This window comes from Salminus brasiliensis, chromosome 16 (assembly GCF_030463535.1).
Source record: "Salminus brasiliensis chromosome 16, fSalBra1.hap2, whole genome shotgun sequence".
NCBI lineage: Eukaryota > Metazoa > Chordata > Actinopteri > Characiformes > Bryconidae > Salminus > Salminus brasiliensis.
In genome coordinates, this window is record NC_132893.1 from 25,199,172 (window position 1) to 25,213,335 (window position 14,164).

General features: G+C 40.1%; 3 protein-coding genes across 3 annotated transcripts in view; all 3 read right to left on the reverse strand.

Moving 5' to 3' along the window:
- vaspa (vasodilator stimulated phosphoprotein a) overlaps positions 1-14,164 on the reverse strand; it is a 212,962-nt gene that overhangs the window by 85,651 nt on the left and 113,147 nt on the right. The window lies entirely within an intron of this gene.
- hint1 (histidine triad nucleotide binding protein 1) lies at positions 1,246-4,073 on the reverse strand. The gene is made up of 3 exons (XM_072658755.1): positions 3,886-4,073; positions 2,477-2,581; positions 1,246-1,573 (listed from the first exon to the last, which is right to left on the reverse strand). The coding sequence occupies exons 1-3, from the start codon at positions 3,994-3,996 to the stop codon at positions 1,409-1,411; spliced, it is 381 nt and encodes a 126-aa protein (XP_072514856.1). The 5' UTR covers positions 3,997-4,073; the 3' UTR covers positions 1,246-1,408.
- The window catches only part of chsy3 (chondroitin sulfate synthase 3), a 39,845-nt gene continuing 32,055 nt past the window's right edge, over positions 6,375-14,164 (reverse strand). Inside the window, exon 3 of the mRNA XM_072659408.1 lies at positions 6,375-8,809. Coding sequence (XP_072515509.1) covers positions 7,241-8,809 — 1,569 coding nt within the window. The 3' untranslated portion in view covers positions 6,375-7,240. The remainder of the gene's footprint in view (positions 8,810-14,164) is intronic.

Consider the following 14,164-nt stretch of genomic DNA (forward strand, 5'->3'; position numbering starts at 1 on the left):
TATATATATATGCTAAGTTTGCTAATCATTAACAGTTGGGACCTGGCATTTTAATGTGGGATTGCTGGACTCTAAACTGGAGTCTAAACATCGGCCCCATCATGCTGGTTTGATTCCTGGTGATGCCACAGCCATCTGTGACCAGGAGGCCCAGAAATGGCCTTGCTCTCCAATCACCAAGAACAATGCTAACCAGTTCAAGCGTCTGTTAACTGAACTGCCACTTTGTGGTCTCCTCAAAGCGCGTTCAGCTGTGCAATGTTGTTTCATTAGCTGCAGTTTAAAAACATGCGGGTGGCTGGCTTCATGTGAAGGAAGCACTAGCTGCTTTCATTCCCTCCAGCACTAGAGGAAATGGAAATGACTAATTAGGGAAAAGATTGAGAAAGAAAAATCACAAAAAAGTATAATTGCTAATATTAATATACCAAAAACAGCTCATTAGGTTTGCCTTTCTACATTGAGTTTTAAACCGGACTCACTGCAGTTAATCTTCATAACAACCCTTAGAGCTCTTTTTATATTTTATTGCACTTCTGGTCAGATAACAGCTCATAACTCGGTGCTCTTGCAGTGTCTCATTGCCTTTCATGAGCCGTCCACCGCACTGCACCATCCATATGGTCTAGGCTGGCACACATCTGACACAAATCAGACTGCTGTTGCTTTTAATAAACCTACATTCGTCATAAAATGCTGGACAAAAGCTGCAAGATAAGCCTGTGTCAGTGCATGAAAGACAGGCACGAGCTGGATTCTCCTTCATTTTAGGTCAAAAAAGCGAGACAAAACTGAATTGGAAGAGCTATTGCTGAGAATGACATCAGGACAGAAAGATTGGACCAAATTAGCTCATGGAAAGAGCAAGAAGGACAGAAAGCAATAAGAGAAAGTAAAGGGAGTGTAAACAACAGAAAGGACAGGAACTGTGTGTTCACACACACACACACACACACACACAATATCACTGCTGTGCTGAAAATAGCGCACTACCCAAATATCACTGGTCAGTGGCAGTCCTGCAATGGTCTTTTTTCTATTGATGGACATGGTAGAGAGGGTCTGATAAGCTGTGTAGCAACAGATGGGATAACAATGCAAGAGCGCCCTCCACTGGATGTGTCATTCCACAACTAGGTGTCTGAATAGGGCTATCTAAATTACAATGAAAAACCTTAAAAACACAAGCCCCTCAACCCACCTCCCAAAAACATTGCTGTGCTTAATCAAGACAAAACGCAGGTGTGATTGTTGGTAAGTGCATTTATTGAATTTCCCTGCTGTATCCTCGTAACAGACCGACATTACATTACAGAATTAGCATGACTATCTGGTGCAAACCACAAAACTGTCCAGTTACTGCTGAGACTAGTGGCGCCATGTTATGCAGTGACCAGGACTTGAGCAGTTAGCCTGGAGGCCAGCCCAACTGACGGCCACCCAGAACATGAATGTGGATGTGATAAACCGACTGACCGCCGTCAGGGCCATCGTTGACAACCAGCCGGTAGCCTCTGGGTAAGCCCACCTGATCTGCACACTTTTTGGCAACGATCATCAAATGACCAAGAAGCTAAAGAGAGAGAGAGAGAGAGAGAGAAGGAGAGGGAATGGGTGAGAGAACAAGTGATTAGAAAACAGTCGGATACATCATTTGGATGAAAATAATGAAATCCACATCCATGAATTATGACCACAGCGAGGTTCCTGACTGAAAATCCCATAAACTTGACTTGAAGTTTGTGGTATAAACTGCTTACCTTAGCACTTTTCTAAAGGATCTCGTTAAACTGCATAAAAAACCTCATCACTTCACACCATGTGCAGTCAAAGCAATTTCAAACTAGTGGGGATTCACCTTTAATGCAGACAGTTCGTCTTCCAGTGGGAAGATGTTCCCTTTCATTTATTAACATATTTTAAAAGCAGTTAAGCCTCTGGCCTTGATCGCTGCACCAACGCAATAAAAAGCTTACAACTACTTTAATAACACTGGTATCACTACATTATTATTTGCTAAAAAATAATAAAATTAAGCATAAATGTAAGAAAAAAGTAAAACAGGACAAAAGCCAAAATGACAAACAATGAAGGATCTCAGATTTTAATAAACGTGAACATATTTAAAAAGCAATCACATAAAACCATGCATAACGTTTAAAATCTGCCCATGAATTTGAGGATAAACTAGTTTCTGTATTTCTGCTAATCCTTCTGCTAAGGAAACAATGCAATAATCAGGAATAATTCTTTGGAGGTCATAACGTATTTGGGGGTTTGCTTTTCTCATTGCAAACAAAGGAACTAATATAAGAGAAGCTGCTCTAGCACTCGCTCCATGCACAATACACTGCAAATTGTTATTTGTCAATACCGATAAAACTAAGGATCATCATTAACCGGTAATATTATCACCATTTAGGCACCAATATGATATCCAAAAAGCTAGCATAACTCTAAAAGGGTTCACACTTACTGCAGCATCACTGTCCTCAGCCTTCGAAAGCTGCACGATGGGTTTTCTTGGGACTACCAAAAAGTGAGTAGGAGCTTGTGGGGCCACATCATGGAAAGCTATACACTTAAAGACAGAAGAAAACAGAGCAATGGAATCATTCAAATTAAACTAAGGATTTTACAGTTACACAGCCTCAGTACATAGAAGCGACACTCATTTCACTGTACGGAAATATGTGAGCCTCATCTAATGTTCTGGGAACAGAAGACATCTCTGACTTGACTCAGGACTGAATGCATGGTCATTATGGGCAGTTTGACAGAAAAAATTACAGCAGCCAATTTTTAACACTGCACATGCTTGACAGTGGGCATCACAAGCAGTCCATAATACAAACACTTCAATCTTAGAGAGGTCATTGTTATGTGAGTATACTGGCAGTCAGATCAGGACCTACACTGATTAAAGGGTCTGTCCCCTTTTAATGGTGGATAACCACAAAACAAGTTGACTATGCAAGATGCCACACAAGCAATGGAGCCAGTTGGGGAGCGAGGAGGTTCAGGTGATGTCATGAGCACACACAGATAACACCACCATCACGTACTGGTGAGAAGTGTGTGGAGAAGACAATCCCAGCCACTAAAGGAGGACTGTGGACAGCAGTGAAGAACGTGTGGGACACCGTTACTTAGGATGAGTTTAAGAAAGCAGTAAAATATGACACAGAGGAGGGAGGCAGACATCAAGGCCAGACAGAGGAGGGTCCATCTTCTCTGGCAGTGTGTGATTGATCATTGATCGTTATTTCAATGCTTTTCCATCATACGCAGGACCCAAATACTGCAGTTTCCCAAATGCACTGCAGATTTATTAGCTAGCTAACGGTCAGAGGAGAGCCTCAAACTGATGGTCTAACTAAGTAGACCTGACTGTCAGCCTTGCAGCACTCGTGGCAATAGGGCTGACATAAGAGCAAAGGCAAACGTGTTCGAGCATGTTTGTCTTCAACAAGCTTCCAGTTCTGTTCATGTTTAGCTAATTCACTTCTCACAGCACAGCCCAAAGGCTTTAAACCAACCAGCTAGCACACTTTTCTTAGCGAACATGCTATCTCGGCTGCAACCTGCAGCTGCAAAGTGTTAGCTAGCTAGCTAGCATGCAGGCTAACAGCACTTGCAATGCACCACGTTCGTTAGCGAGCTAGCAATAATGCTAAGCTATTTTTTTTTTTTAGAAATAACCTTAAAACGAGCACATATACAGTTAGCTAGCTACTTATCTGCATGGGCACAGTCCAGGTACAGCTGCGTTATCTGCATGTATCTAGATAGCTAGATAACGCAGACTATAGCTAGCGCTAAGAGTGTAAACTAGCATGGCTCCGTTGACATTTCTCTCTGCAGACCTGGACTCAGAAAGCTTACCTGCTCGTCTTCGTAGATGATTTTAGCAGGGATTTCCTTCCTAATTATTTTTCCGAAAATTGTATCTCCTCCGGGCTGTGCCGACTGCGCCTTGGCTACCTCGTCAGCCATGGCGCGGAGTTTCGCTGCAGTCCTGAGCAGAGATCAATCCGGAGTCCAGCGGCTCTGCAGAACTGCTGATCTACAAACGCGCACTCCACTGGAAGGGCGCAGGGACCGCATGCGCGTAGTGTTTGGAGATCAGCGAAGCGCCTCGGTCGAATGAACACGCCATAAGGACAAAACGCAGAATCCAAAAATAAACTTTGTTCCCGGTTGCTTATGAAGACAAGATCAGACAGGACTGTGGTGGGATTTAGTGGGCTGTTAATGGTTCAGCTCATCTCATTTTTATTCATAATTATCTTAACTTTGACTATAATGTTTATATCACGGGCAGATACTAGTTAACCAGCAGCAGTTGCCTCTAAAGAACACTTTGGACTCTTGCTTTTCGTCTTTCTTGAATGTTATAAATTTTATATATTTATTGTATTTATATTATATGTATATAATATATATATATATAAATTAAACTGAAGTTTTTTTATTTTTAGTTCAAGTTCTCTGACATATTAAGTACATATCTAGGTACAACCCGCTGGATCATTCAAATATGTAGTATCTTTCTTTAAAGGTGACACAGAATGCATTTATTCAGTATTTTTTAAGTTGTTCTTTGGTATTAATAAAAATATGTTACTTTGTTGGGAGCATTGCGTACTCAGACGCACTTTTAAACGTCTATTTGTTTGGGGCAAAGAGTAATGATGAGCTCTGCTTGTATTGTCTGATTTACGGCACTGCAACGGCTCACAGGAGCCATGTTTTTAGCACTGTAACTGTGTTGCTGTCCTCTCTGTGTCCAGTCTCCTCGGTAGCTGAAGAAAGTTTAGTAGTGTCTGTTATGGTTAGGTTTTAGCCTAGTATGGATACCAGCTTGCTTTACTGGTGCTTTTTGGGGTCTGTACCACAGATACTCACAGCGATGCTTCTCCCAATAGGCCCTTCTCCAAGAAGTTCTTCATCCGGCATTAGCTTTAATCCTCCCTTCCATATTCTTTCAAAATATCCTCTGTGTTTAGTCTCAAAAGAATTTCACTAGTGGGCTGGGTGTCTGTGAATTTTTGAAGTGAAAATAAAAGTGTTGAAGATTGAAATTGGGATTTAGTTTTTTGAAGGAGGACAGTGTTTGAGGTTCATGGTATATCACTTTCATGTACTGAACTCCATGTATGCCAAGGAAAACATATTTTTCCATTCAAGGGCACCTTTACAGAAAACTCAAAACTCATTTTACATACATTTTACGTGTCTAAAAAACACAATCAAACCTAACATGACATAACATTAGATGTGATCATGTGGTAATATGTAGTGCAAGGGTACATAATGTTATATTTGATCACAAGTAAAACCACAGAAGTCCAGAAAGGACAAGTCTTTTTTTTCAGTACTGTTATGATAATTCTTACCCAAGCTAATTTTTCTTGTGAACCTGTGATACGGTATATTCCAGCTTAGACAGCTGGGGTCAGAGCTCAGGGTCTTTCTCGCAACAGGGCCCCTGGAGCAGAGAGGGATAAAGGTCTTGCTCAAGAGCCCAAAGAAGAAGCTTAGCGGACATGGTACTGAACCAACAACCCTGTAATCAGGAACACAGTGCTTTAACCGCTAAGCCAGAACAGAATTGTGATACTGGACAAGTAAAACAACAGACAGTGCAGCAGCTGATTAATGACATTTCCTGAGCTGTTATGTTAGCCGGGGGGTTCTGACTCTATGCTCCTACAATGTAAAATACACAATAAAATGACATAAAACAGCAATGGGAAGCTGCCCAACATTACAGATTTCTCTGTAAACTCACTCAATGTTTCACAGAAGTGTTTTTACAGACATTGGTTTTATGCTCTTCTAGAGGAAACACAGTCCAAGTCGCATCATTTCTTTAGGACATTTTAATTACCCGCTTGAATTTAATTCGGCAGCCGGATGGAAAGTTGGATGCATTCGTCCTATTCTGTTAAAATACGTTGTCAGAAAGTCCAGCATACAAACACATTAACAGTGAACTGAAAAGTCTGAAGGCCTGTATACATAAAATACGAAACTGCACAAAAACTGTGCTAATTTGGTCTCATCTTAAGACTACACATGAATACGGTTTAAACAAGCTTCTGTTTTGTAAAATTCAAGCCAGAAACCTTTAAACGGTTAAAAGGATCTTGCTGGACACAATTCATCACAGGGTACCGCGCAGTAGAAGAACGAGCTAGCCATGTTTTGTACCAGTGAGGGAGCAAGGGCCCAAAATTAGCATAATTAAGTCATATCCTCCCAAATTCCCTCGAGATTCATCACAGCTGTCACAGTCAGCTTTCTGCTAGTGAACAACAGATGCAAAAAACGGCTTTGCTTTTCAGTATTTTTATTATAAATAATCCTATTTAGTATTGTTTAGCTGTCAGAAAACAAACAACTTAAACAGGCCACAAAGCAAAATAATAAAAAGAGATGCATTTTGTTCATCAGAGCAGAGCTGCACCAAACAGGGAAGGGAAAAAAACAGTATGCAGACCTCTGAAATACAGAACACAGCAAATGTTGGATGAAAGCCAGTACCTTAAATGTAATGATGCTACTTCAACTAGAAAATAAAAAATTACAATCACTTTAAAAATACTGCAGATGAATTACAATCTGATTTTCTTCTTATAAATAAAAAAAACTCACTCTACTGTTCTTCTGGCCCCTTCCTCAGAGTGACCGTTAAAGCACATTTGTGGTACTTTCAATATTGTTGTCCCCATCAAAATAACTTTTTTATTGTAGAGATTTATTCATCACATGAAGGTGGCATCTGTGTCCATTTGCACTGGGGAGAAGAGCACTTCTCTTGCAGCCTTAGTGACAACAATCGTATAGAACACATTCAGTGATGATGGTCACATGATGACGGATACACTCCTGAGTATATCAGCAGGTTTCACGATTGCATCAATGATACCCTCTCCCTCACCGAAAGCAAATGCATAACATAAACTAGAAGCCCTGTAATCTCAGACTGGGGCACTAAATGTCCTTTGGAAGACGCTGTGGTAAAGTCAACTGCACAAACAAATAAGTTTCTCCAAACATTTGAGTGGAGTACCTTTAATTGCGCAAGCTTGCGCATTAGACCCCCATACACACACACACACACACACACACACCCACACACACACACACACAGAAATACACACACAATCAGTCTTCTGCTGCTTTCATGCAGAACTGAGGTAATCTCCAGCGACACTGATGGATGGCTGGAATGTCAGGAGGAAGTTCTGTTGTATCCAACGCCTAAGTGTTTCTCCAGCCACAGTTCTGCTAACTGCATCGCAGATGCATATGTACTTGCTTTGGACCCGAGGCACATTTTGTATTGCTTGGGCTCTAGATTAGTGTCGCAGTGGACAGGATGATAAATATGCACAATTCCGGTTTCTTGTGAGCGGAACGCTTTTAAACCAGAGTTAATAACTTTTGTGAACAAGTCTACGTCTTCCAATCCCCAGCCTTGTATTGACGTGTCAAAGCCTCCGGCTTTCATCAAGTCACTTTTGAATATGCAGGTAATGCCGAAGCCATAATCTCGCCAGAAACCAGTTTTCTTGGTGAAGACAAAGTTGCTGTCCTCTGCATGGCTCCCAGCGTAGACGATTTTGGGATCATACTGGCTAAAGACAATGGGAAAGTAAGCCTGACTCCCCTCAATGGCATTGTCTCTACACCGTTGGAGTGCATCACTATTGAAGACCAAGTCTACGTCGCAGAAAAACAGCAGAGAGCTATTACTAAGCTGAGAGGCACCCATCTCTAGGGCGAACCCTCTAGAAAACTCCCCAGTCATTGGTATTACAGACAGATCTGCTTTGGGATATTTATTGTGGTACTCTTTAATTAGATCCAAATGCTTCTCCTTATCTTGGTTGCTGTTGTTGTCCACCAGTATGATGATCAGTTTCACATTCTGGTTTGAAATAAGGCAGGTCTTCTCAAAGTTCTCCATGAAGCGCACAAATGTATCATATCGGCCTGTAAGAGGCACAAGTAAGTGAACCTTCTTTTGACTGTGCTCTCGCATCTCCTTGGTAGACTCTGAGAACTGGAATGAGGAAAAGATCTTGAGTGAATTCGAAAGGAATGAGAAAGACTGGGAGTCACTGTTGATGGCTTCCACTAACTCAGCCACATCCAGCTCTTCAGCCTCATGAAAAAAAGGTCGGCTGAAGGACTGCTGCAGGTAGACGTGTCTTCGGACTGGCACCGTCACTTTTCGGCCCTTGTGCCTCTTGTAGAGCAGCAGAAGGTCCAGGATGTACTCAGCACCATATAGAGGGTTCAGCCTCCTGTAGCCATACTGGATCTCCTTGAAATCAATAACCCGGCCTCGAGCTTTGGAGTTCTCATTGATCATCTCCATCACCTGGAGCACCGTGTCCTCCAACGCAGAGTGAAGTGCTCTGCCAAGGCCTTGCCTGGGCATTTGCTTCTCACTAGTAGAGTACAGGTACCTACGACTGAGGAATTCCCACTCAACAACATCTCCTCGTTCGGTTGGCTGGTAGCGGGTGTAAGAGGGTGGCACCCCTAGCTGTTGGTCTTCCCATTGCACCTCTGTGTTGCTGAGATGGCTCATGGTAATGCTCTCACGATGCAGCTGGATGGTGCGGTAGCGAAGCTGGGAGATTTGCCGGCTCAGCATGTAATTGTGGAGCCGGTACTGGTAAGCTGGGCGCTTGTTGGGGTGCAAGGTGATAGCATTGTGAATCTTGCTGCTGTGAAGATCCTCAATGAAACCTTTCTTGTGCTCATAGTTTTCGTAGAACAACTGCTGCATCTGCAAAGAGTGAAGAAGAAGAAGAAGAAGAAGAAGAAGAAGACAAGGAAGAGCATGATTATTTTTTCCCCATCACATTACTAATCACCAAATCTTAATGTAGTCTTCACATCATTTAAGACAAGCCAGTGTTAACAAAATGAGACTGAGTTAGCATTAGACCAATGATACAAATCCATTTGTCAGATAAAGGTCACTGACAAGTAAGTGTGCAAGTTACAGCAAGACTCCAGGTTTTTACTTATTACTACAGCCTGGCCTGTCCAACTATTAAATCCCACACACACTATAGTCTGCAAATAATGATTTGTGACTGTGGGGGGAGACAAATGCATGCAACTTGCTTGGTTGCATGTGTAACGGTCCTTAGATGTGAAAAGTGCTACTAATGTTAAAAAGTAGCCCTTTGATAAGTATCCAGAATTGTTTGGATTTAATTTTTTTTTTTTGGATATTAATTTGAAAAATTAAACAAAAGAAAACGATCAGCATTTTCTACAGTAATGTTGGGCATTTCTTTTTCAAGTAATTTAAAGAATTAGGGGTGTTTATTTTTAATGATCAATCAAAACCTTTTAAAGAACTGTACAGCACTGCTAGATGAAAAGGTTTGTCTGATGAAGCTTTTTTGGAATCCTTTTCAAATATCCTCACCGAATAAAGGTCTCAAGCCCAGCCAGATGTAAGAAAGTGACTCCTTGGAAGAAGAATTTCTGTTTTTACTGCAGATGCTGCATTACTGGTAACATGATATATTTGTGTTCCTTATCTCAGAATCCAGAACCTCCAAAACTCTCAGGCAAGCTAAACAAATAAATTGATATTCTAGGAGCAGGCATTTTCTGTTGTGGTTTGGAAGGCAGCTCAGCAATTCACCTTCTATTCACTCTGCAGTTCATCGCTTTAAGTGAAAACGCTCGCTCATGTAAACAAGGTGCTCTGCATTGCTGAGGGTATGCTGAAGCCTGAGTCAAAAGTATCCATGCTATTTTCAAACTTCAGGAAACAAAGAGTGCCCACACAAGCTCCATCAGATTCGGGCTGCATCCTTGTGTATTAACACTGAGACACTACAGTATACCTGCTGCCTTGCATTTTCATTATGGCTGCTTGATTTTACTAGTATTTAATCCTAAATAAAGGAATTTGCCATTAGTAACTGTGTCATTATATCTCTATACAAACATCATAAATCTCTACAGTGTATAGTATAGTATGTGAATAATCAGCCTACGTCCATTTCACATCTTCTAAGGAATTCCAAAGAGAAACGAGGCATTACGTCTGCAACAGACGAGACCTTTACCTGTAATAATGAAACAACATAAAACTAAAACATAGGCATTTTGGTCTGAAGCTGTACTCTAATGGTTTAGTGATGCTATGTTAAGAAAGCAAGCATTACGAATCCTGGGTTAGTTCTTTCCTGTTTAAAGGTTAGTACTGTGGCTTTTGAGTCCTTTTAGAGCAGGGGTGAGGTCATGTTGAGACATTCCTTGGCTGCAGAGTAATTCTTCCATTTTCACACCACTGTTCCAGACATTAGCAAGCACGTTTTCTCTGCAGATTCCTCCAGTGAGCTGAGGACTACTGGTCCACGTTCCGTTGTCAGATAAAGTAAGTGTAGTCAGAGCTTACTCTTTAATTAAGTAAAAGCTAGAACAATGACAATGCCTATTTACACAGGAATTACACAGAAATTAAACACTACTAAAGTAACCTGAATGAAAGTGAACAGAAATTAAATCTGAAATTAAATGTGTAATTTTCTCACAGCTGAAACTGAGAGCAGAAGATACAGAGTATATCGAGTACATCAGTCTTGATCTTTATATTATCTGACTGTGTCCTGCTGTGAAGCCGCAAGAGGCACCCCAACCTCAAAAACAAAAAATAAAAATAAGTATATATATATAAATGATTGTAAAGCTGTGATTAGCAGTCTGAACAATCTACACAAGAGGGAGAAGCTATTACCACTCTAGCTGCTTGTGTGTTTACCACTGAAAAGGAGAAAACCCACACTAGTAGAATCTGACAAATGCATGCTGCTTATTTGCACCTACAATTTAATTCTGATATATAAACTAAATAAACATTTTGGGATATTTCATTGGTTTACCTGGCACCTGGTACCCAATGTCCCTCATCACCTGACTATTAATCTGGCAACACTCCAGGGTGACTGAACGCTCTTTAGATTAAGGCCCAACAGATGACCCTTTCAGTGACTGGAGAAGAAGTTGGGTCGTTTCAAGAGAGTGATTTTGAGATTGAGATATCCATATAACATTCTAATCCATGCAGTCTGCAGTATTTGGTCCCACAGGTTATAATGAGTGAATAGGACAGTGGTGAACATAATGTTAAAAACGGTAAAAAAATTAACAGGTTTATTTACTTTTCACAGCAGGCGAACATGCTGTTTGACTTTGGTGTGATGTGAAATTAATTCAATTTGTTTTCACCACAAATTTTCAGTTAAGAGTGTGAACTGCTGGGAGATTAATGGTGAGACATTTAATCAGAACTAAGCATAAACTGTGTGCTTTGAACAACTATGGCAATTTTGTATGAGGATTAAAGATCACTCCGAATTTGGTATGAAGAGTTACTTTTTTAAATGTGCTGTTGCCTGTAGATATTCTTACAGTGCATATTTTAAAATACTACTGCTGGAGTTACTTACAGTAAGAAACAGAACCTGAAGGACACACTTTGCTATGTATCTGTGTCCATGTTTTTCATGTGAAATATTTTCAAAGGCTTTCTATTTATCTTAAAGTCTTTGAAATGTCTAAATGGCTCTGCATAGTGTGTTTCTTTGGTCAGTTCAGTACTTTAAAATGTAAAAAATTAACAAGAGATATCACATCATCCAGAGCTTCTGCTATATTACCTTATAGTTGACTTAATATAAGAAACTGAAAAAATGTTCTCCAATTTCGAACACAGCGCCTCCTTTAACCTTCATCATTTTAGTGAGAAGCATTAAAATAAAGATAAGTTGAATTTACTATCAAGCTACACCTAACTCATAGTAATGTATAGTTTTGTGGTACATTCATTACAGTGAATGCACTACAGTGCATTCATTGTGTAGTTCTATGTATGCCTGTAGGGCTGCAAGCTGCAGTTCTGGTTCATAGCATCTTCAAAAAAAGAAGTGTTTAAGTGACACTGCATGATCTCAATGATTATGTTATCTTGCTGTGTATAATGTCTCTTGAAATTGAAATAATAAGAGACAGTCTTGCCAGTCATTTCTCTTGGGTAGCAGAACAAAAATCTGCAAATGCACTGCAAGGATCATTTGGCTTTACTGAAAGCTGTAATTTTCATTGAGTAGTCGGAATGTCAGTATATCTCAGAAAAGGCCATGCCGTGCTGATTTTCACAAAAGCGGAAAATAAAATCAAAAGATGAACAGAAGCCAGTTGCTACTACTTTATGAAAAGCTACACTTGAGCAAAATACAACGGTATTATAATCTGAAGAAGCACTGTCATCTGCAGATTTTTATCCTGCACTTAACAACAGTTCTCAAAGTTAAGTGGTAACTTTACCTGGAGTATAACAGCACTGTAGCTTGGTGTTTCCTTCCTCTTATTAGTACATTATAGTGGTTAATGCTAACATCATAAACAAGTGATTCAAATAAGAATACCAGAAAAAGGACAGAATTGACTTCTTGCTGTTGAAGTAGTCCATTTAATTTAGCCCTACAGGCACTGTAACCGCACGATACCCCTTTTGCTCATAATTTTATTTCTGCAACAAAACAAATAACAAAACCTATCTTCGGGTGTTTGACCTTATTCCCCCCACTCAATAGAGTGTGCAATGCCAATTCTATCCACTAGGATATAACAGTCGTAAAAGGATATTACCGTTTAAAAGCTGGAAAAAACCCTAACAATTCTATTTTTGCTGAATGGCAGAAGCATGGCAATAAAATGTACCTCAATGTTCCCCCGAAAAACATGTGTGACCTAATACTCTTTATTTCTGCCATAGCAATTATAGGTGAGCCTCACTGAAAAGCACCGTGCATGGAATAGCTACAGCTATCTAGATAGGTAGGTAGGTATAAACATCAAATTTTACTCTAATATGTACATGAGGCAGTAATCGAAGGAGGGGCCGTCAGGGTCTCTTGCATCCAGTGGAAGTTTCACTGTTGGGCTCTCCTGCTACTCGCCTCAGACCAGCTGCCCACCCTCCAGCTACTTCAACCTGCTTCGGACTAGTTTTCAACCCTCCATTACCGATTACATTTAAGTTCACATGGACTCTTACCGCTGCTGCTGCTATTAATATTTGTATTACTATTGTTATCATCATCATTAACCATCATCTTTACTTCTGTTATTCGTCCCTCCACTACTATGTCTATATCAGTATACCTGATCATAACAATAGTCTGTATGTATGGTATATTATGGTGAAATTTTATCAATAATTTATAAGTAGTTTTGGCCAGAGGAGGATGGTCCCCTCTTATGAGCCTGGGTTCCTCCCAAGGTTTCTTCCTTTAGCTTAGTCACTGCTGCCTCTGGCTTGCTCACCGGGGGTTTTATGCTTTTGTTATTTTTGGATTTCTGTAAAGCTGCTTTACGACAAAATCAGTTGTAAAAAGGCACTATACTAATACATTTGATTTGATTTGATTTATTTAGGACAGTAAACTTCATATAGTTACATCGTATTACATTAACTGTTCTAATACACTTGTAGGTTCATGCTCAGAATTCCCCATAGTGGGCAACCAAACCCTATTGTTAATAATGGAATCTTGGGTATTAAATGGTCACTTATGATTGATTTTAGGATCTTTCTTTAAACAAAAACAGTGGCCAGGAGTGTTAATCAATTCATACTCTTCATGAGATGTGGTTGGAACCAAGATAGATCTGCTCACTGCTTCTCTTAATCCATTTTTTTCCTATTAATATGATCTTCTCTATTATTGTACACTGCTAAGAATCTCTGTAGTAGTGAAGGTAAGCCCAACTTAATCTATAGTTTTAAACAACATGTTGTTTATATGTTTGTAAAGCTATGTCACTTGCATACACCTGTGTTTCCTTAAAACTCCTGCCATAAGCATTTTACTACCGTGCAAAATCCATAAACAGGTTTAACTACATATGTTTCCATCTCTGGATTACAGGGTACTTCTCGAAGTAGTCTGAAACAGTACACTGCTACAAGCTGTTCTTGTGATTTCTAACCAAGCATGACAACAAAATTGGCACAAGCATATGGCTATTTCAGTTATTATCTGTCATGTCTTGATGTGATACAAAATGTGTTGAACTGGGTGCAGGAACTAATCCACAGTGAATCTGTAAA

Coding starts and splice junctions, on each gene's coding strand:
- hint1 (XM_072658755.1), bottom strand. CDS start 3,996: ATGGCTGACGAGGTAGCCAAGGCGCAGTCGGCACAGCCCGGAGGAGAT. Junction 2,582..3,885: donor TCATCTACGAAGACGAGCAG/GTAAGCTTTCTG, acceptor TCTGTCTTTAAG/TGTATAGCTTTCCATGATGT. Junction 1,574..2,476: donor CTGAGGACAGTGATGCTGCA/GTAAGTGTGAAC, acceptor CTCTCTCTTTAG/CTTCTTGGTCATTTGATGAT.